General features: G+C 42.4%; 1 protein-coding gene and 1 long non-coding RNA gene across 2 annotated transcripts; one reads left to right on the forward strand and one right to left on the reverse strand.

Moving 5' to 3' along the window:
- The first annotated feature begins 4,242 nt into the window (after positions 1 to 4,242).
- Positions 4,243 to 13,543, forward strand: LOC118573457. Its single transcript, XR_004943613.1, has 3 exons — positions 4,243 to 5,012; positions 9,665 to 9,912; positions 13,257 to 13,543. It is a non-coding gene; the product is annotated as an uncharacterized LOC118573457 (long non-coding RNA).
- Tm4sf20 (transmembrane 4 L six family member 20) lies at positions 4,468 to 15,585 on the reverse strand. The gene is made up of 4 exons (XM_036173777.1): positions 15,403 to 15,585; positions 9,646 to 9,711; positions 7,047 to 7,198; positions 4,468 to 4,747 (listed from the first exon to the last, which is right to left on the reverse strand). Exons 1-4 carry the CDS (start codon positions 15,583 to 15,585, stop codon positions 4,468 to 4,470), a joined length of 681 nt encoding a protein of 226 aa, XP_036029670.1.
- Between the last annotated feature and the right edge of the window lie 7,171 nt (positions 15,586 to 22,756).

The following is a 22,756-nucleotide window of genomic DNA, read 5'->3' on the forward strand; positions in this document are numbered from 1 at the left end:
TTCATAACAAAACCAAAAACCTTTATAAAACTGTATCCTTTTTCTCATTGTAATATTTACTTGATAATATACTAATCTCATAAAAATTAAACATGAGTATAGCCAAGGTTTAGGAGCCTTTTATATTCAAAAGCACATTTCTTTTCAAGAGCAGGTAGAATTCAGCTAGGTGCAATATTCTTTACACATCATCAATTATCTTTGCACAGAGAGGTTGAAGGGAAGTCCTAAGATAGGTAGATTTCACATTTATGTTCTTGCTTCTCTATTAATCCAGGAGAAGAGTTCCTTTTTGTGCTTAGATTTGTGTGACTTTGGTAAGTTAATTGTATAACTTCTTTTGCTGAGCAGTCATGAAAAAGATTTCACAAAAAGGCTAGAAACAAAAGGAACTCTTGGGAGATTAGTACAAAGCTGTTTTCCCTGATGACTGTTACAAAGACCTGGAACATTCTTAGATAGAATGTTCGACAATGGTTAGGAAAAGGTTGTTTATTCCCTGGGGGTAAAGGGCATGGGAAGGGGTATTAAGAGGAACAAATTGAATCCTAGTCAGGATAGTCAGGAAATATTTGGTAGATAGTTGGTCAGAGACAGATTGACATTACCTAAGCAGAGAACAAAGATTCCAGGGATTGGAGGGACAGAAGGATCAGTTGAGGCTAATGATCATTGAAGACCTACAAAGAGCAGAAAGGATCACACCACCTTCAGAATTCCAACACTTGTCTTTCTGCCTTTGGAAATAGTGTAGAAGCATTTTCTGTTCTTGAGGAACTGACAGATTGGGGTCAGTGGTGTGGGAGAGAAGAAAGCATAGTAAACGAGGAGTCTGGTTAAAGGTGCTGTTGTCAGGTCCTGGAACTTGAAGTGGAGAACTGACCTGGAAGCTGTCTTCTGACTTCCACAAGCACTTTGCTGGTGCATGCACACCCACACACATCGTAAGCACACAAGTGTGTAAATATAGAAAAGATGTTTAAAGAATGAGTATTATAAAAAGTTATACTGAGGAAGAGGAACTTGAGGTATGTGCTAAAAAATGAGTTTTAGATTCAGAAACTACAAATATGTTCTAAAATGAGGTTGAATGTGGAGATAAGAAACATTGGATTTTGCAAATGATTGTTTTCAGTGTTGGGTGGAAAAGGGTTCCTGTTCATATGTATACAGACAAGCATTTGCTATTTTGGTACCAGATCAAAGATCAAATGCCCTCAAGATGCTAACTTCAGGTGGTCTGTGGGCTTTAGGTATTCAATTTGTAACATAAGTTCCCATAAGACTAAAGAGCAAAGAAATAACCGTCAGCTGTTTCCACTGATGACATGACTGCCAGAGGTCTTTGGGGGTGGTTTTTTTTTGTTGTTGTTGTTGTTGTTTTTTGGTGTTTTGTTTGTTTGTTTTTGTTTTGTTTTTTGAGTCTTAAATCTCTTTTTCTGGGGGCTGGAGAGATGGCTCAGTGGTTAAGAGCACCAACTGCTCTTCCAGAGGTCCTGAGTTCAATTCCCAGCAACCACATGGTGGCTCACAACCATCTGTAATGAGATCTGGTGCCCTCTTCTGGCCTGCAGTCATACATGCTGTATACACAACAAATAAATAAATCTTTAAAAAAAATCTTTTTCTGACCGAGCAGGGACTCACATCACTCCTTTCCAAGGTGATGAGAAAAGTCCAAGACCCATCTCAGATCCTCATTTGTTTAATCAAGTACAGTGAGCTGGCATTCATTTGATCTGTTTTTATTTCATGTCAGTTAGCAGTTTGGTGTTAATTAGTAAGCACTGTCTTCACTGATGTCTGTGTGCTGAAGCTAGTATTCGTTCAACAGAAAAACTTACCTTGGTACTACTGCCTTGTAGCAGGTACTCTGTGCTGTGCACTGGTTACACCAGAAGTGAGTAAAATACATGGCCTGGCACTTATGGAACTTATGATCCGGTGTGGGGCAATGCAGTGTAGCAGTGTAAGAATTACACACAGGTGGAAATGCTAGCACCAGGGCTGAAGAGATGGCTCAGTGGTTTAGAGCACTGGCTGCTCTGCCTGAGGACCCAGGTTTAATTCCCAGCTCCTACATGAAGGCTCAACCATCTGTAATCCCAGTCTGAGGACCTGACTGCCCCAGTCAGGTGCACACACATACTCATACTCAAAATAAAATTAAAAAGAAAGAAATACACCATAGAGGAGTTGTCATAGTTAGTGGCCTCAGTTTGATGAAGCTAGAACCACTTGGGAGATGCACCTGTAGGCATGCCTGTGGGGGATTATTTTAATTGTGTTAATGTGGGGAAGGCTTTTGTTTTGTTAATTGTTGGCCGGGACCTCTCCCTCCTCCCCTCCCCAACATGGTCTCCTGGATTATATAAAGTAGGAGAAAGAGCTGAGCACTAGCTGGGGTTTATCTGCCTGCTCCTTGACTGTGGATGCAGTGTGACCAGCCACTTCCCAAGCTCCTGCTGCCTTGACTTCTCCGGTGGTGGACAACCTTGAACTTTGTGCCAAATAAACCCTTTCTCCTGGTGTTGCTTTTGTCCGGATATTTTCATCACAGCAACAACGGCAAAAGAAACTGAGACAAGAGGGCAAAAGGAACCCAGATGTCATTAGACGGTCTGACAGAGTAAACGTCAAACTCTTAATAGCCATGATGTGCTGGAGGATGTAAAGGACTCAGCTGAAGATAAGACACTTGGGGCGGGGGGGGGGGGGGGGGGGGGGGGGATAAGGATGGGGAGGAGAGATCTCACTGAAGAGCAAAAGTGGGCAAAGGCTGATGAATGAATGGATGGGAAGGAGTGGTTCCTGATCTTTTTAATTCTGTGGTAGACAGAAAGACCTTCAGGAGAAATTCCTGGCCCGAGTGGGTGTTGACTTGGTTAGTTGTGATCACGTACACAGGGGACTAAAAAATATCCTGAAGCTAAGCCTTAAGTATTATGAGGTGTGTGGGGGAGGGGTAGTTTAGGGAAAAGGTCTTTTTCATGCAATTTGGGCTATCAAAAGCCTTCCAAGTTCTGGATGTACTCATTTATTTGGACAGTTATAATTGGTTTCTCAGTTACCGTCAAGGCTTTCTTTGGTTTTGTTTTAAGATTTATTTATTTTTACTTTATGAGTATTTTGCCTGCTGTTTAAGTAAATGCATGTGAGCCCAGTGCCCACAGAGGCCAGAATAGGGCACTGGATCCCCTGGAATTTGAATTAGAGACAGTTGTAAGACACGGTGTACATACTGGGACTTGAACCCAAGTCCTCCGCAAGAGCAGCTGTACTCTTAAATGCTGAGCCATCTGTCTAGTTCTCTTCAAAAATCACTTTCTAAGATTGAATTACTTATTTGTATGTGTGTGTGCACACTTGCCCTGGAGTCTAGAAGAGGGTCCTAGATCCCTGGAGCTGGCGTTTCAGGCTGCTGTGAGATGCCAGTGTGACTGCTGGGAAGCAGACTTCAGTTCTCTTCAGGAGGAGCAAGTGCTTGCCCGAGGAGCCATCTCTCCAACCCACTTTCAAAATCAGAAGCCCAGTAAAATTGAGATAAAAATGGAAATCAATTGCAGGAGTGATAACATTCAGAAAATTGTAGGTTTTTAAGTTTTCTCTGTTCCATAACATATTGATACAATACATATATTTTGTTACCTTTTAAAGATCAGCATAAATAGAACCAGCTTTTAAAAGACTGATTTTTTTTCAAGGTATTATCATAAATCATGAAAAAGATACAAACATAAGAAAAAGCAGAGTAGAATGAACTGCCATGTGCCTATCAGCTAAATACAGCATTTTTTTTCTGTCAACTTCAGGTTTTGGGGAAAATATTTTAAAAACATGGCCTTCCTCATATATTTTTTTTTTGGAGCTGAGGACCGAACCCAGGACCTTGCGCTTGCTAGGCAAGCACTCTACCACTGAGCTAAATCCCCAACCCTAAATATATATTTTTCAAGACTAAGATACCTACTTCTATAACCATCAAAGTATTATCAGGTCTAAGAAGTTTTTTCAGCACACAGGGAAAAAACAAAAAAGCTTGGCTGACTTCTCCCCAGTATCAACCACTAATGGCTTTTTTCCATAAAGTATGTACAATATGCTTTATATGTGAAAGGTTGATTTGTTTGTTTTAATGATTTTGATACTGTTTTTCGACACAGAGTTTCTCTATGTAGTCCTAACTGTCCTGGAACTTGTTCTGAGACCAGGCTGGCCTCGTACTCAGAGATTTGCCTGACTCTGCCTCTGAGTGCTGGGATTAAAGGCATGTGCCACCCTGGTCCAGCTTGATAGGTTGGTTGTTTTGTCAAGTTGCTTCAGAGACAATTTCAAAAACAACTTTTGCACTAAAATGACATGGTGTTCCAGGTGATGCTTCATCATTGAACTTATAAAAGCATAATATTTTTAATGCAATTTTCAAATTATTCAAAGTACTGATTTTCTAGTTTATTACCCTTTAAGCTACACAATTTGACTCCTTCTTCTAGAGACACCACACAGACAGCCAAGGAAACCAATGAGTATCTGACTGAGCCCGAACAGGAGCTCAAGGATTCCAACAAGCAGGAGACCGAGAAATACTGAGAAGTGGAAAATCCTATGTCTGTCTTCTTCAGAGTTAGAGTTTGGTATGCTCCAGTTATTGATGATGTCACTGATGCTGGAGTTTTTTAAACCAGTAGGAGAAACACAAGAGTCTTGGAAGAACCACTGCAGACTGAAGGATTCAGGATGGAAGTCACTGGGGGGAAAAAGAGAAGGACTAAATGTGCCTGTTAACAAAATGAAAGCCCCAGCATGGTAAGACCCAGTGTACAGTTTTAAAGATTGTGTTCAGAAACCGTAGCTAAGATCTGGTTTTCTGAGCACATAAGCATAGCCCTGATCTTAAAACCCTTACTCATCACACATTGTATCATTCTCCATAGAACACCTAATCTTAAGGTGAACTACATAAGATGCATGCTCTCCCATGTCAGGATGAAGATAAAGATCAACTATGTCAGGTATGTCAGGTGTTTGAACCCAACCGACTGTCCTGTCCCCATCGTTCCCCTCTCCCCCGCAGGTGGAAAGCAAACAAATACATGCACACAACTGGGTTTCACCTAGATCTGCTCTGAGGCCAGGTGGATGTTTTCAGTCACAGCATTTCAAATGCTTCTGATTAAAATGATATATGCCTCTTTGAACATAAAGAGAGCAGTTTCAGTCCTAACACATCTGTCTCAGGATGATTTTTGTTTGTTGGTTTTCTTTTAATTTTTTTGTTTATCAGAATAAAATGGAGTACTCTTAGGGAGTGCGTGCACATTTCTAGATTCCCAACAACTGACTTTGGACCTGAGAAAATAACAGTATTTCAACACATAGCCTATGAGACTATGGGTTTGCCTGAGACCACAAGATTGCCCTGTTGTATTGGCTCCTCAGCTGGACTGGGAGGGACCATCTGAGTGCTACTGTCCTCCAAGCTTGGACTTCGGCCACTACATCGGTATCGGTTGTCATTCCTTGAGGGTTAGATGTGTACAGTGACTGTGGTTGGGAGTTCAAACTGTCCCTACTAGTAAAGAAATTCCTTTGGGAATTCACAATAACTGCTAAAAATTCAAATTTTGACTTTTTAAAAAGTAGGTAATGAGTAAAAACAGTTGTTTGATAAGAGTATAAAAATTAAATCTGGTGGATTTCCCAAACTAAATGGCCAATTAAAGGTAACTAAAATTTCAGCCATAGAATTGTCTCAATGGACCATGTATATGTAACTTCCAATGCTATCTATATATTGCTACATGACTTAAATATTTTTATTTCTGTCTGCAAGTACATAGCATGACCACAAGTATTGACTAGCTGCTGTTTCTTGAGTTTTATTTCTTTAAGTTTCAAAAGTAAAGGGCTGGGGTGGTGCCTCTATGAATAAAACATTCACTGGGAAAGCCTGAGGGCCAGAGTTCAATTTTCTAGCACCCATATAAGAAACAAGAAGACGGTGGCCACCTGTAATCCCAGCACTGGGGAGGGATAACAAGGGAGTCCCTGAAGCAAACTGGCTGTCTGAGTCATCAGGCTCCAGGTTGAGTGAGAGCCCCTGCCTTGGTAAATAAAGTGGAGAAAAATTAAGGACACCTATCATCAAGCTCTGGCCTCCTTATGCATTGGCACACATGCACATCTGTCCACTCATATACCAACAAACATTGCAAATGCATGAACACCATACCATAAGCAAAATGAAACCATCTGTGATTTACAAATTTAGTGGTTAATTAGGGAATGGTGGGATGGCTCAGCTGTTTAGAGCACATACTGTCCTTCCAGAGGACCCAAGTTTAGTTATCAACACCCACTAGGGGCAGCTCTCAACTACCCATGACTGATTCTACAGGGATTCATCACTTGTGGCCTCAGTGGATACTACATTCACAGTACAAAACATAATAATAATAATATAAATAATAATAATAATAATAGGGCCTGGAGAGATGGTTCAACAATTAAGAGGTCTTATTGTTATTGCAGAGGACCTGGGTTTAGATCTCAGCATACACATAGTGGCTCAAAACAATTCGTAACTCCAGTTCTAGGTACAGTGTCCTCTTCTGGCCTCTGTGGGTACTGTACACACGTGACACATTTGAATGTAGGCAAAACACTCATACGCATACATTTTAACTTTAAAAAAATTAGTGCAGACATGTAGAAAGTAAATGTTCCCCTCACCCCTTACTATTCCCAAGGATTTAAATTAAGTATATATTCCCAGAACTTTTAAGAGAAATCCACATAGAACCATGAATTTTTACAAGACATGTATAAGCCACCTGAGATCAACTAGACCATTTAGATGAGACCATACCTAGAGCATTTGGGTTGTAGTAGCCCCCTCCACTTCTTTGTGAGACGTTACCTATTTGTATTCTTTTAACAAGTCCCTAAGGAATGTTTGTCCCAAAAATCAGCACAGAGAAAAGCCCAGTGTTGTGCATAATACTTCTCTGTAGCTATGTGAGACAATGGAACAAAATGCTACTCACCTTAAGTTTCTCAATGAAAATTCACAAGAGACGGTGCTGTTGGCTTGAGAGCTACAGATGAGAGGACCTTCCAAGAGAGCCTGGAGTGATACCAACATGCAATACACCGCACCGATGATTGTGATTACACTTAAGAGCGATGAAAGAAACATCTGGAAAACAAAGGGACGTTTGCACATGTCATTATATGTCCTGCATCTGTTTCAAGTTATACAGCAGTATCGTGTAGCACTTACAGTCTTATTACTTAGTTCCTGATTACAGTTCTCCAGTCAGTCTGTGCTCCTAGATTTTTCCCCCATATATATATTTGTGTGTGTGTGTGTGTATAGTATTTGTACATGTTTGTGTGGGTGTGTTCTGCACATACGTGTGTGTTCATGTGTGTGCATAGGGGCGGGGTGGGGGAGGCAGTAAACCAGAGGTTGATGTTGGGTGTCTTCCCTTACCACTTCATTCTCCACCTTATTTTTGAGACAGCGTCTCCCACTGAACCTGGAGCTCAACCATTTGGCTAGGCTGGCCAGCCAGTGAGTCCTGGCACCTACCTTTCTGCCCCTCTAACACTGGGGTTATAGGCAGATTCCACTGTACCTAACCTTTATGGGAATGGTAGGGATCCAAACTCTGCCCCTTATGCTTATGTGTGAGACATTTTACTGACTTAGCCATCTCCCTAGCCCCATATGGTCCTGAGTCTCCAGGCTGCAGTTTGATTAGATGTGGGTTTATGAAAGGGCCAGAGACCAAAGTCTGCTGTTGAATTACAGTTGCCAAAAGATGATCGCACTTGTCAATGCCTCCAAAAAATCTCAACTTTCATATTCCTGGGCTTTTCTTTTCTTCTGCCTACTGAAACCTGGTTCTTCCTTCCTATTGTATATAGTTCTAACTACATTGAACCTCCACTAAACCTTAACCACCTAAAGCTTGGTTTCTGGGCTCTTGGCTCCCAATTCTTCCATCCATATTTGGCTGATGGTCCAAGTGCCAGTGGCCAACATCCTAAAGTAATCTGTCAGTAGGGTGGAGAGCACAACTGCTCAGCTCTGCACACTGAAGTGGGCATTTTGCTATTGGGGCCCTTCCAAGGCAGGATGAGATGAGTCAGTACCGCTGGTCTCCAGCCACCATATGCTAGTATCACTCCATTCTCCCAGTATGACAGCTAAAGCCATCTCAACAATGCCACGTGCCCCACACTTCAAAATACCATGGAGGGAAAGTTTGTGCCTTTCACGAATCTGAGTCCCACAAACAGATAAAGTGTGGAATTTGGCATAAAAAAAAAAAAAAGAAAGGTAATTTAATGTTGAATGTGGCTTTTTCCAAAAATTAAATTTTGTGTTTCACAAAGTTGTTAGTGAGTATGACTATTTCAAAATCATAATGGTGCAAGAGAACACTGTCCTTATGGAAAACCATTAGCTCCTAAGCATTGTGTTCTTCAGACCCTGGATGAATAGGCAGGTATGTTGAAACCTCCCTAGATCTATGTGTGTTCTCATCTGAATGGATTTAAAACCTTTATGCTGAACTCAGCCCCATGTATTGATTGTGGGTGCTTCTCATTGGTCTACCCCTCCCTGCCTTAGAGAATTAGAGCTCACCCCCCCATTCATGGTGTAAATAGTGTAAGAACTGAAATTGGGTGTCCTGTGGGTTTGATTAGAAAATACTTACTGTGCTACCCTAGTGAATTATTTCCATTTTTTATTTTGTTTTGTTTCCGACTACTAGTGTTTTGATCAACAACCAGATCTCCCAGACATGATGGCCTCTAATTCCATCACTCAGGAGACAGGCAGGTGGATCTCTGCAAGTTCAAAGCCAGCCCAGTCTACATAGTGAGTTCTAGGACAGCCAGGGCTATAGAGAGAGAGCCTGTCTTAACAAAACAAACAACTCCCCATCAAATTAATTAATTATTAATTAAAATAAACTATGATGTGACCATTGCCCACATTCGAGTTTTGAGGAATTAAGTATGGCAGGTATTAAATGTTTGAAAATAATTGATGTCTCCTTTAAGAACTTTACAAATTAATTGAAACTAAATGCAATTAACCTAGCAAACTAATCTTTCCATAGATACTAAAAATCTGAGGGCGCATTTGCTCTAAGTATTTTATATACTACTCAAAGCAAGTATTTTAGTATAATGAAGTTGATTACAGTTCTGGGTGTGACATAAATCATTTGAAAAGCTTCTGATTCTTTAGGTGAACTGAAGTTTGAGGAAAGGACCAAAGGCTAGTTCCAAAGCTAGATTTTTGTTGTTGTTGTTGTTGTTTGTTTGTTTGTTTGAGAGGTTTCTCTGTGTAACAGCCCTGGCTGTCCTGGATCTCGCTCTGTAGACCCAGCAGCCCTCGAACTCACAGAGATCTGCCTGCCTCTGCCTCCCGAGTGCTGGGATTAAAAGTGTGTGCCACCACTACTGCCTGGCTCAGAGCTAAATTTTTAGGAGAAAAGAAAAACTGTCTTCTCACTCTTTACCTGACTATTTAACAAACCCCGACAGCATTTGTCCAAGGCTGAGGCCCAGCAGGTGCTGATGGCCCAGATGCCATTGGCTGTTAGTGTGTTTCTGCTTACTCACCCCTGTCTTGTTATTGCAGCATGCTCTTTTTCTCGATGCCAAGGACATTGTTGTTGCTGGGATGGCCTGTAAAGAACGTCACAAGAATGATGAGTACTCTTTCTTCTCACCAGACGCAAACCCAGTCATCACCACCTTCCATTTACTACCCTTTGGAGAAGTTCAGGGTTCAGGAGAGCAAAATCTTCTTGATTTCAGGAGAGGGAATCTGTCAGTGTCCATGTGTCGTGAACCTTATCCCCGGTTTCAACCATAAGGATTGAAAGGGTGAGAAATGAGATGGCAGTTATGAAGCTTCCCGTCTCCTGTTTTCTCAGAGTCAGCCATAGCAGAAGAGGATAGCTTATGAATGTCATGAGTTTCAGAAGGAAACTTAAAAAATTGGTTCTATCACGCCAAATTTACCTTTGTATCCTTTCTTTCCCATTCCACCTTTCCTTCCTTCCCCCTCTAATTTCTCCCCTCCCTCTTCCTTCTCAAATTACCATAACCTGCAGCCACATCAGATTTCCCGTAAATTAAGCAAGTCAATCTGGGAAGAAGAAAATGACACTTTTGTTTGCCCGACATTTGGCAGGGGCTAATTCACCATCACTCCCACATGCCTGGCTTTCTATACCCCTGGCCACGTAAGAATGACTGTTGGTCCCACATGTTCCTTCCTGCTCCTGTATCCCTCATATGTACTGATTTTACTTTACACTGGTATTTAGAAGTCTTTGGGTTTTTTGTTTGTTTGTTTGTTTGAGATAAAAGCTTGCTGTGTAGACCAGGCTGGCCTCAAACTCCCACCTGAGTGCTAAGGAATAATGACAGTCTGGTATATATTGCATTCTGTACTGCTAAGGAGAGCTGTAAATGGTATCACATTCTTTTGTTTTGTTTTTTTGTTTTTCGAGACAAGGTTTCTCTGTGTAGCTTTGCGCCTTTTCTGGAGCTCACTTGGTAGCCCAGGCTGGCCTCGAACTAACAAAGATCCGCCTGGCTCTGCCTCCCGAGTGTTGGGATTAAAGGCGTGCACCACCACCGCCCAGCTAGTATTACATTCTAAGAGTTAGTTTTCTGTTTTTAAAAAGAATTAGGTGTCAGGTATGACTAGAAACTCTTAACTGGGAGTTTCGTACCGTCGAAGGACAGAATGCCAGTTACTTCCTTTCCCTTGTGAATTTTTACCTATGATGGGTGTTTGCATGCCCAGCCTAGGTGCCCTGGAATTGTTCTCCCCACTGTTCTGCTTTGCTAACACGACCAGGCTCTGTAACTTCGTACCAGACATTATTGGAGCCTGACGTGTTTTGGTTTGCGCCACCCTCCCAACAGTCCTCTGATGTAACACTAATGTAAGTCCTATCTCCTTCCCCCGTTTTCCCGCTGTCAAAACGCGTGGAGCAAGTTTGAGGAGCTTGCCTAAGAAATCTTAGCAGGAGAGTTCAGAGCTAGACACGTGGTCTCTTAACCACTGCCCCACATCGAAGGATTCTTAACATTCAAAAAGCCACACATGCTTGTACCCCAGAACCCCGCACCCTTGCTCACGGCATGCTTCCTCTAATGGTTCCTTTCCCTGTTTTCTTCCAAAGCCACATCTACCTTTGTGTTTTCTAGAGCAGATTTATGCCTCTCACAAGGCAGCTTTCCCAATATGTGTCACCCCATCTCATCGCATGCTGACGCCATGTCATTTTGTGTTGCTGCCAAGCTTTGTTTATCCCTCAAATACGGATGCCTTCCCAATTCAGAAGCTGTGCACACATACACATGGCTGCCCAGCCACCCCGTACATAGCTGAAAGCCCAGAAGAAAAGGGAAAAGAAATCTTTGTCAGCATTTATACACTAAGCTTTTTTTGGTTGTTTCAGAAGACACTGCTTCTGAGCTTGCATAACATATCACTGGTGAATTTGCACTCCTCGACCTTATTGCTTCATTTTATAAATAAAGTTTTATTGGAACCCTACTCATTGGTATATTATCTATGGAATTTCATTTAAAAAATGATAGGGTTGCATAGTTGATAATTCCTAGGCATATTTGGATGCATGAGGTTTTATGAAATTCAGTCTTGCTTCTTCTTGTTTTTATAAATTATTGTTCATTTTCCTGGCTTTCCATCAGTTTTAGAAAATGTACAGTTTCATAAAGGAAGTACATAAGAGCCTTAGATAGTTAAAAGTTGTGATAGAAGTCAAGCTTTGGGGAACCCTCTAGGCCCTTGAACATGAGAGCAACATGCAAAGCCATAGTTCAGTGTGAACACAGAAGCCCTGTTTTGTAAAGTTTTGCATGCAATCTAATCTGTTTGGCTTGCTGCCATTAAGCTTGCCACTAAGATTTGAAATAACTCCCTTTGACAAATTACCCCTATGTAATGAGTAAAATCAATAAAAAAGAATGATTAAGACCTGGCTTATGGTTAACTTTATATAAAGTAAAAGAGCTTTTCAGTTCATGTTTCTCAAGGAACATTTTAAAATGTTTTTGATGCTTGACCAAGTAACACTTATATTGATGTCCCCTCCCTTAGTAGATAATGTTCAAGATAATTATGTGATGTTTTACTTGGCTACAGTTTCAAAAGATGAAAAGGTTCACCTCTGATTTGGGTTGGTCCTAAAACCATAAATGATCTCATAAAGTAATCAGTAATGAGCCCCAGGGTTTATATTATATGCAGTTTCCTGTAAACCCCCTCCCATTTCTGAAGTGATCCCTATTTGAAATGTAGCAACATCCAAAGGAGTTAAGGACTCTGACCATATGCTCAGCACTCTTAATGAGTCTTTCTTTACAAACTGTCCTGCGGAAGTTAGAATTTTCACAGACGTCATGAAGGACTAATTCCCCTAAAAAAGATATGCTTCCTCTTTTTTTGCGAAGCCAAGGATCATGAAAATATGCTTGCCTTCAGAGCACTGCTGTCATCTACCTGTTTGCTTGTGGGCTAACCTCCAGTCTGAGGGTCTCCCTATAGCAGCAGACTTTTCCACGTGTTTGATGCTTTAATGATTTCTGGTTAATATGTATCAGGGGAAGCAAGGTAGACTTAGCTGTGGTACAAGGAGTCCAGATTCGCTGAAGTGTTTCACACGTGTGTAGACCTTTCTATGATTCAACTTCCTGTTCCTTTTACTTTATGGTCCTTTATCTTTGACCTCTGTGGGCCTGAGACAGGGATTGAGGACTCTGGTATTAGACTAGCTTTGGCATTAACTAAACCTAGAATTGGGCTTCACACCCATTATATGACCTTGCTAATATTCTCAGCCTTCTGTTTTCTGGTCTGTAAAGTACAAGGGGTGATTGCAGCCAATAGTTGACACTCGGCAGGATGTCAACAAATGAAAGCTTTGTATCTCTAGGTCCTTCTTGGTCTGTCTAGTCTCTCCCCTGGCTCCTTGCTTTCTCTAAAATAAAAGCCCAGGAGATACCCAGTGCTCTTTAATACTTGTAGCAAATCTTTGAAATAGTCTCTCCTGTGTTTTGAGCAATGCCAATTCATATCTAGAGATAGCTGAGTTTCTATAAATGTCTTATCTCATCTGGGACATTCTGGGAGCTTTGCAGCCAGGGCTCAGATGCTCTTGGCCAACTTCTGACTCTGCTTACACCAGGTACAGAGAAGGCCAGCCCTGCTCAACTCTGAGGGAACCTTCTGGAAGACTGGATGTGGGCTTGATGCTTGGCTGTTGTTCACACTGCTCAGCCTGGAACCTGGCACAGCAGTTTGAAGAGGAAGCCCAGATTTTATGAAAAGCTTTTCCTGTGCCTGTGTCTACCTGAAACAGATGGCTGGATCACTCCTGTTGGCAGAGGAAAAGAAACCATCAGCCTGTGGGGAAGATTTTTTTGAATGGCTTTGCCATGCCAGATAGGTTCAAAGGGCACCATTTTTCTTGTTGTTGTTGTTGTTGTTGTTTTAAGATTTATTTATGTATTATGTATACAGTATCCTGCCTGCATGTTTGTTTGCAGGCCAGAAGAGGGCACCAGATCTCATTACAGATGATTGTGAGCCACCATATGGTTGCTGGGAATTGAACTCAGGACCTCTGGAAGAGCAGCTGGTGCTCTTAACCACTGAGCCATCTCTCCAGTCCCAAGGGCATCGTTTTATATGTGAAGTTTAATATACTGTGGCCTAAGAGGTGTTGTTGCCTAGGGATTTTGTTTTGGTTTGGTTGGTTGGTTGGTTGGGTTTTTTGAGACCCAGTGTCATATAGACTAGGTGACTTAAGAGTTGCAATCCTCAGATCTCAGCCTCAGCTCTAAGAATGTTTTTCTGTTGGGGCTGGAGAGATGGCTCAGAGGTTAAGATCACTGACTACTCTTCCAGAGGTTCCCCAGCAGCACTTACTGCTCTTATGAAGGGCCCAAGCTTGGTTCCCAGCACCCACATCAGGAGGCTCACAACTGCCTGCAACTGCCTGTAAAACACATATATGAATATGTTGATTCAAAGCTGGGCATGTCTGTGCATACCTGTAAGCACAACAAGCTCCTGTGGGGTGGGTAGAGAAGGAGGAAGAAAAAGGTTGACATAAGGAAGGGGTAAGACTTCCTCCAATAACTAGTGATCCAAGTGGAAAGAACTCCTCTTTTACGTTCTGAGTTTCTGTAAAAGTTACTTCCGTGTTTCATTATCTGCAAAACCCTAGTAATGTCAACATTTACAGTCCCCCCCTCCTCATTTCTCTGACACTAACTAGATCACTGATGCACCCGTACAAGTGACAGGACAAACCAAAGCAAGCTCCTAGGTGCTGAACTGTCGGTTTCAAAATCCCTAATCCCATTATACAGACACCAAAACAGAGCCCTGGGACAAGTGAGTTGATTGTGGTAATATACCAGAAACAGGCCTGTCATCTCCTCATATTCTTCCAGTTCTGAAAATTGGATTCTACAAGTGGGTTCGGCCCAGACTGGCTGCATCAGAATTCCGAGGAGAAAATGGAAATGTGACTCTGCATGCTCTGCTGGCTCATTGTGAAGAACACTCATGGGTTCGGTGTTGTACTACTCCCAACAGAGAAAGTCCATTCGCCATCATCAAACTATAAAACCCGAAGGCACTCTGGGATCTGTGTAATTGCCAAAGCAAAAGTCTGTGAGGTCAGAGAGTGTCTTAGTTGTCTTTCTGTTGCTGTGATAAAACACTGTGGCTGTGGCCAAGCAGCTTATACAAGAGGCCCAGGATTTGATACGTATGCCTTGGGCCAGCTGCCCTGAGAAGCAGCCTAAGCCTCACTGTGCCGTCTCAAGATTTCCCACATGCAGGAGCATTTCTCATTCCCATTGAGCTTCCCACTACTGCTGCAGTCCCTAGAAATGCCTAGAAATCAGAATGGGGCCAAGGAAAAGATGAGGCCATAGATTTTAAAATGCCCCCAGGGCTGGGGGTGGAACTTCGTGGCTTAAAATGTGTAGAGCCCTGAGTTCCATCCCCAGTACCACATTTTAAAAAAAGAAAAGAAAAAGTATCATCCTACCTGTGAAGAAATGTGGTAGGTAATGACCTAACCACCTTCCATCAACTTTTTTATTTTGCCTTAAGGTCTCCAGGATAGACCACAGTTTTCTTTACATAAATTATCATTCTTCACAATATAACAGCATAAATCAATGGTAACCCTACATTCCTACCCGTATCCTATGAAGATATAGTTGGCTGCAAGGTTGGTTGAAAGTCACACTTAAAGACTCGAGTAAAAACCAGTACACCTGTCTCCCAAGTCAAGCCAAATAGGTATTACTCACCAGCGCACCGGCTCCTATAATTCCTGGTAACCACCACTCATAGCAAGAGATGGGGTTTTGAGAAGCTGAATCTCCCTCCATCAAGCTGATACCCAGAGGTATACAATTGATAACTACTCCTAAAATAATCAGAATCAGCAGGCTGAAGCCATTGCAGGATGTCCACCCTTCACAGCACGTCATGGTTGTCCTGGTTCAGTTAGAAACGTCCTCCAAGTGTTTGGGCTTGTGGAGTTGGCTGGCCTTTTATCCCAGTGTTCTGGTTAAAGTTTAGCACTTATGAAAAATTAGTTTCAGAAAGCAGTTCAGAGTCCAGTAGGCCAGGACGTTATGAGGATTATGACAGGAACTAGTAATCATTTTGTATTATGATAGGATGAAGGAAAACAGACAGAAAAAAAATCCATGGTTGCTGTGCAGTGAATTTACACATGAATATAGGTGAGTAAAAACTGACAAAAATGAACTTGTGTGGCATAACTCCTCTAAAATATTTCTTTACTGAAATGCCTTATGAGATGTAGAAAGATGAGTATATCCAATTAGAATAAACTACTTTTCATAATTCAATATTGTTGTTATATGTGAAGTATTCTTATTTTTGGAGTTATTCAGTAAGAATATAAACATGTACAAGATTAGGGAAATATTTCTCCTCTACAAATATTCCTGATTATTCTAAACATTAGCATTCCATTCCAGCCTGTTTGCCCACATACAGCATCTTGGGTGCTGAATTATTCCAGTCTTATAAAGTAGATAGTCGGTACACAGCCCACCTATGACCTCAGGAAAGGTTGGCTAATGTCATCAGAAGGAACGTGATCAAATGTGGAAACCATGGCAAAAGCAGTGGGCAAGAGAATGGATCAGAGATAACGGTGTCTGGCTTTATTCAAACCTTGAACTACATACCATGGTTCCTCTTTCTAGACTGTGGCTCCATGCTCCCTCCTACTCGCTTGTGAGTCCCTCATGGAAAGACTCAATCAATTGGGAGAAGCTTCAGATGCTTTTGGAGTGGCCACCATAGCCCACAGGAGGCTTCAGGGATGGCTGGTCCCCAAGGGGTCCCCACAAGCAGCAGCAGCATTTGCATCCAGGCTCCCACGTGTTCTGAGGCCACATTTTAAAATGCAGCAATGGCTTCTGCTCTCATGGTTGCCTAAACTGGCCTGCTCCATTTCTGTTCCCTCACTGGAAGGTGAGTCATTAGGCAATACCCGAGTGTGAGTGGGTGGTAAAATTCTCATGAGTAACATCAGCCAGCTTTATCTATAATACCTTCCTCCCTCTCGTCCCAGAACACAGATTTCGCAGCTACTATTGGAGATGATGATGGACTACAGTGGTGGAGGGGGGGAGGGGGAACGTATTGTGTGCCCGAGGAGGAGATGGTTTAAGTGACCTTTCAGTGGCTTTTTGCATCTTGTTTTCTACTTAACTGTTTGGGTGGGAGCTCCACCTCAACCCCTGGCACCCTGGCATCCCTATACCCAAAGAGTCTGGAATGTTTGGAAGGAGTCTGGTGGAAGATCCAACTCAACTCCCCTCCCCATCTCTTTCTCTAAACCCACCCCTTCAAAGCCAGCCAAACACAACTCCTCCCCCAGACAGGCTCAAGACCACTCCCACAGGGTATATAAGTGACATCCCCAAAATCATGCATGTGGTTATTCTGGTCTCATGTCCCTGTCTCCTCTCTGCGGGCCAGGAAATAGCATGGGAGTGCTTTTTACTCATTAAACCTGGGCTTTCCAATTCTATCTGATTCGGTTTGCTGTGTCAGCAGAGAGGCCTTCAGGAGGCCTAAAACTTATCATTTACAAAGAATGACTACAGACCTGTCCTATAGTCTCATAAATGAATTACCCTTTCCTCCTCTTTTTAGTTAGTTTCTATTTTTCTGCAACCAAGAGAGCTACAACCAACAGCTACTAAAGCCAATTATTGGAAAGTACATGGCATGACAAAATCAGCAGGAGTCCAGATGTTCAGAGGAAAGTTTATTCAAATGAGCTGGGAACCAGTGTTCTGTCAGGCTGTAAAAGCGGCTAAAATTTGACCAGAGAGTGGTGAGAAAAGCATGCTTGTAACCATGTCAGCCATTCACACACAAGAAAAAAATCAAAATTCTTCTGGCCGTGTCAAGTGAGAAGAGATGCCATTGAGAAATTCTGTCTGCAAAATTGCTAAAAAGGCCAGAGGAAAGGCTGAGGGCTTTGCTCATCTGCAGGAAGCCTTCCCAGCATATATAACAAATGAGCTATTGGAAGGGAGCTGCTGCCTTCAGAAAGGCAGAGAAATCAAGCCACTGCTCCTGGAACAGTCAAGTTCAAACACTTCGATTTAGGTGCAGGTTGGGAGACCACTGTGTTCATCAGCACCCTACCACACACTCCAGGCTGGTGACTGAACCCTGGAACACTGACCTAATTATTGTCATTTCAACTGCATCTTGTCTATGAAACTGTCATTGGAACCACAAAGCACAGAAGACTCAGTGTCCACCATGTTCCATTTCAACAGCAATAGAAAGGAGCAAGTTTAGCTTCTGTTGCTTTCGGTATCTCTCAGAGGTCCTTCTAGTCATTGTGTATCCAGATTCCAGATGCAGAAGACCCTGGGGCAAGTGTCACCTTTGTGGTACAGGAAGGACAGCTAGGAAGACACTGAAAAGGATAAGAAACAAGACCGTTCACCGTAATCACCATGACTATCTCATTTGTTATAACAACAGATCCCTTGAAAACAATTTGAACCATGTTTAATATTTTTAAAACAAGTCAGGACTCTCCAGCTCCTGCTGTCTTTTCTAGTCTATCTCTGGGAAGTTCCATCCCATGCAAAGGGTTTGCATGTTGTCAAGTCAGATCATAACCATACAGTCTGCTGCCTGACCTGTTGAACTACTCCAGCAATAATTCAAGGGATATGAATAAGTAGTAAACATTCACCAAAGTTGTCTTAGCATGTCTCCTGAAATAGTCTTGATAGAGTTTGAGCTACATATAACACACATAAATAGCCATTGATTTTTATGAATTTTATGAATATATATATATATATATGAAATTTCCTCTCATATTATTATACAGCTCCACACTATGTGTTTCCCAGCTCTGCCCACTTACAGCTAAGTAAGACAATGTAACTACTTCAAACCAATAGGAAGAGAGGGAAAGAAAGCCATGTCACTTTCAAGCCAAATTGTTTTGCAAGCACTAGGCTTTACTTACCTTGCTCTCCACCATAGACTGGGAACAACTAAGCTATCTCAGAGGTCATACATTGGCCAGGTCAGCACCTTCTTCAAACCTAAATCTTGAATAACTAAATGGAGAGCAGGTCCCTTGGCCCATATTCCTTTCTACCCACTTAAAGCTACCCGGAATTATTGACATCAACCAGAAAAACTTCTGTTCTATTGACTCACTATATGTTTTTGTGTCTATTTGTTTCAGTAGTTTGCATTTCCCTATTATATTCAGTGTCAAAACTTGTCTATCTTTTGTTGTTGTTGCTGTTTTTTTGTTTTTTGTTTTTGCTGGAGCTGAAGACTGAACCCAGGGCCTTGTGCTTGCTAGGCTCTACCATTGAGCTAAATCCCCAACCCCAGTTGTTGTTATTTTTGAGACAAGGTTTCCTCTGCGTGTATCCTTGGCTGTCCTGGAACTTGCTCAGTATACTAGGCTGGCCTCAAACTCACAGAGATCTGCCTGCCTCTGCCTCCCAAGGTCCTGGGATTAAAGGTGTGCATCACCACCACCTGGCTAACCTTTGTTTATCTTATAACTTTCCTGGAGTTCAAACTCTGTGTTGCCAACATAGTCACCAAGAAAATCAAACCAAAGACAGTGAAACACAATATTTTTCTATTGTTTTATTGATAAATTATACTGGGGGAAGATAAAAACACTTTAAAGTCAAGACACATGCAGTATACAACCAATGTAAGCAGATGTACAAATACAGGTATTCCATCAAAGGTAAACATTTCAAAATAATAGAATACATTCTTTCCTTTTTCCTACTATTATTGTTATTATTATTATTTTGGGTTTTTGAGACAGTGTTTCTTTGTGCAACAGTTCTGGCTGTCCTGGAACTTGCTTTGTAGACCAGGCTGGCCTCGAACTCAGAAATCCACCTGCCTCTGCCTCCTGAGTGCTGGGATTAAAGGCATGTGCCACCAGCAGCAGCTTAGAATACATTCTTTCATTCAGCTGAGATCATTAATGTGAATTTTCTGGAACTTCATGAACTTTGCCCTGTTTTCATTATAATGCAGATTATAATTGGTGGTAGATTTTTAAAATAGGAACACATTATAATGCTCCCAGTATTCAAATTATATATGTGATGTGAGTATCAGCTAAAGATGAAATAAATCTTCAAAATGTAAAGGTAGAAAGCCCATGAGTTCAGTTTTAAGAACTCAATAGATGTGTCTGCTATTAAAGTTGAAAGGGTCTTTAAAGATTCTGAGTTCAACTTTGAACACAATTCAGAGAGGCTGACTTATTTTAGTCTTCTTTCTAATCAGGTCTCTTTCTATGAAACCCCACAGCTTGATATGTAGGTGAAGTGGGAGGGATTACATACAGTAAGTACTATCTAATATATGTATGTATGAATGTATGTATCTATGTACTATATCAGTATATGAGCCTGGATCCTACCATCACCTGCCCTGGGGGCCAGCAGTGGACCTAGCAGCAGCACTGCTTCTTGCAGCCACACTTCTGCTGGCAGCAGCACTTCTGCTGACAACAAGAGCCCTTCCCACAGCCACAGCCACAGCAGCCACAGCCACAGGAGCGGCAGCAGGTGCGGCGGCAGCAGCAGACCACAGGGGTGCAGCAGCCACAGCAGCCACAGCAGCGGCCACAGCCACAGCCACAGCCACCACAACAGCCACCACAGCAGCCACCACAGCAGCCAACCCGGTAGCACCTGCAGGTGGTGCAGCTGTTGCAGCCACCACAGCCACAGCCACCACAGCCACAGCCACCACAGCCACCACAGCCACTGCAACCCATGATGTCAGTAGAGAGGACTCAGGTCAAATGAGCAGAAAAGTGACTTAGGAGAAGAGAGGATGGTCTGATGCCTTCTTCTGCTGGAAGCAGGGCTTATATACCATCTCTGGGCAAGCATCACCCAAGCACATGACTTCTATTGTTTATCTCAGCTTCCTTGAGAGAATCCTTCAGCACTAAAGGTTTACTTCCTTCTTAGGGACGTTTAACCTCACAAACAAACAGCCTATTTTTAGCTATGAATGCATTTGTTTTGAAAACATATTTACGTTTGGACTCTGGAATAGTTTGCTCTCATACTATTGTCTGCGCAACTAACGAGAGTCTCACTCTGATGTTTTATTTGAACCTAGTGTGACTGGAGTCGAGAGAACAACCCTTTCCCATGTTCTTACCATGTCATCACTGATCCCTGCAGAGATGATGCAAATAAATACTTCCAGAGGACCAGCCAACCAGAGGTCTCAAAGCATTTCAGGAATCTGCATGCCCTTGGCTCTCATGTGCAGTAGCTGGGTTTGATCCCAGCACTGCAAAGAATAAATGGGCAGAGGTATTTGTTTGTTTGTTTTTGTTTAAGAGAGATAATGAAAGTCACCTCAAAAGTTAGCACAAAGAGGACTCTTCCAGAATTTCACCATGACACCCTGAGCTGCTGTTGTACTATTAGCCATGTGACATCTACCCACACTAGTCCTTGGTCCTATGTCTCCTGTCTGTATGACGCACAGTTTCCCCTGTGGTGTAATGCCTTTCTATGGAACCACAAATGGGACAGTGGGAATAGTAAGAAAACAAAACAGTATTTTAGGACCTTTGAAATGCACCCAAGAATGAGGTACAAATAAATCTCCCTTGTGTGCTTAGTCCCCACCCCTGCAGGAACCTGCCCTGAAGTCATAGCATCCCTGAAAGCAATAATTTCAATGCCCAGTGCTAAACCCTATCCTAGACACATTTGTCCCAGGGGCAATGGCAGAGGCATCTGCATGCTATGACTCCTCAATAAGCAAAGAGACTCTTCATGCATCCAGGACCACCCTCAAATCTAGATAAGAGGTGCTCTGGCCACTTCAGGATCTCACATATCACAGTCCAGCAAACAGGAGACCTAATAAAAACAAAACGAAGCTGTGAAGGAAAGGATGGAGAGATGCTCAGGGAATGAGACCACTTGCTGTACAAACAGAAAACCTGAGTCTGGATCCCAACACACACACACACACACACACACACACACACACACACACACACACACCCAGGTATGGCTGAGAGTGTGCATATGTGCAGGCCAGAGACAAGAGGCTAACTGGGTCTTACTAGCTGCCACTCCCAGCTCCAAGTTCCATTGAGAGACCCTGCCCAAAAGAAATAAAGTGGACAGTGATGGAACAGTAGTAGTACACTCGATGTCTTCCTCTGGCCTCTGTATCCTGACAGGTATATACACTTCCTCATATACACTCAAAGACACACACACAAGCACACACACACACACACACACACACACACACACACACACAAAACAAAATGAAAAACACACACACACTCATACACACAAAAATAAATAAGAACACGAAGGCCTCTCTGCCTCTAAGGATCAAGGCTCAACTTGTACCTTGGCTGTACTTTTGCTAACACAGCTGAGGCCCAGGATGCGCTTTCGCTCCATAGCCTCAAACCAGAGATGCCTATCTCTAAACAGCACATCTGCGGTTGACTGTTTCTGCGTGTGGGGAAGACCATGTGACAGAGAGATTTAAGGGCAAAGAAGACAGGTGAAACCGTCGAGTCGTTCCGAAAGCATGAGCAGTAAATGATGACTTCTAGGGAGCAGTGGCCAGCATGCATTTGCCTGCTGGTGCTGAGATCCCTTCGTGGTTCTGGGCCGCCCCAGTGTTTATATGGAGACCATAGCTGCTTCATACCAGAGCCAAAAAGTGTTTTTAACGTCAAACAATTGGCATTTGGTTAGATCTGTTCACATTGAAGTCGAAATATGGCTTTACAAAACAGTTCATTAATTTTTTATTTGGTAGTAAAAGGACACTAAGCTTGTGAATATTGCCTTTATAACATTTTTGGCTGGGCGGTGGTGGTGTACACCTTTAATTCTCAGCACTTGAGAGTCAGAGAGGTAGGCAGGTCTCTGTGAGTTCAAGGCCAGCCTGGTCTACAGAGTGAGTCCCAGGATAGCCAGGACTACACAGAGAAAACCTGTCTGAAAAAAACAAAAAACAAAGAAACAGACAAACAAAGAAACATTTTGAAAAAAAAATATATTTTAAAAGAGTGGATAAGTATTATGGACT

This window comes from Onychomys torridus, chromosome 23 (genome assembly GCF_903995425.1).
Source record: "Onychomys torridus chromosome 23, mOncTor1.1, whole genome shotgun sequence".
NCBI lineage: Eukaryota > Metazoa > Chordata > Mammalia > Rodentia > Cricetidae > Onychomys > Onychomys torridus.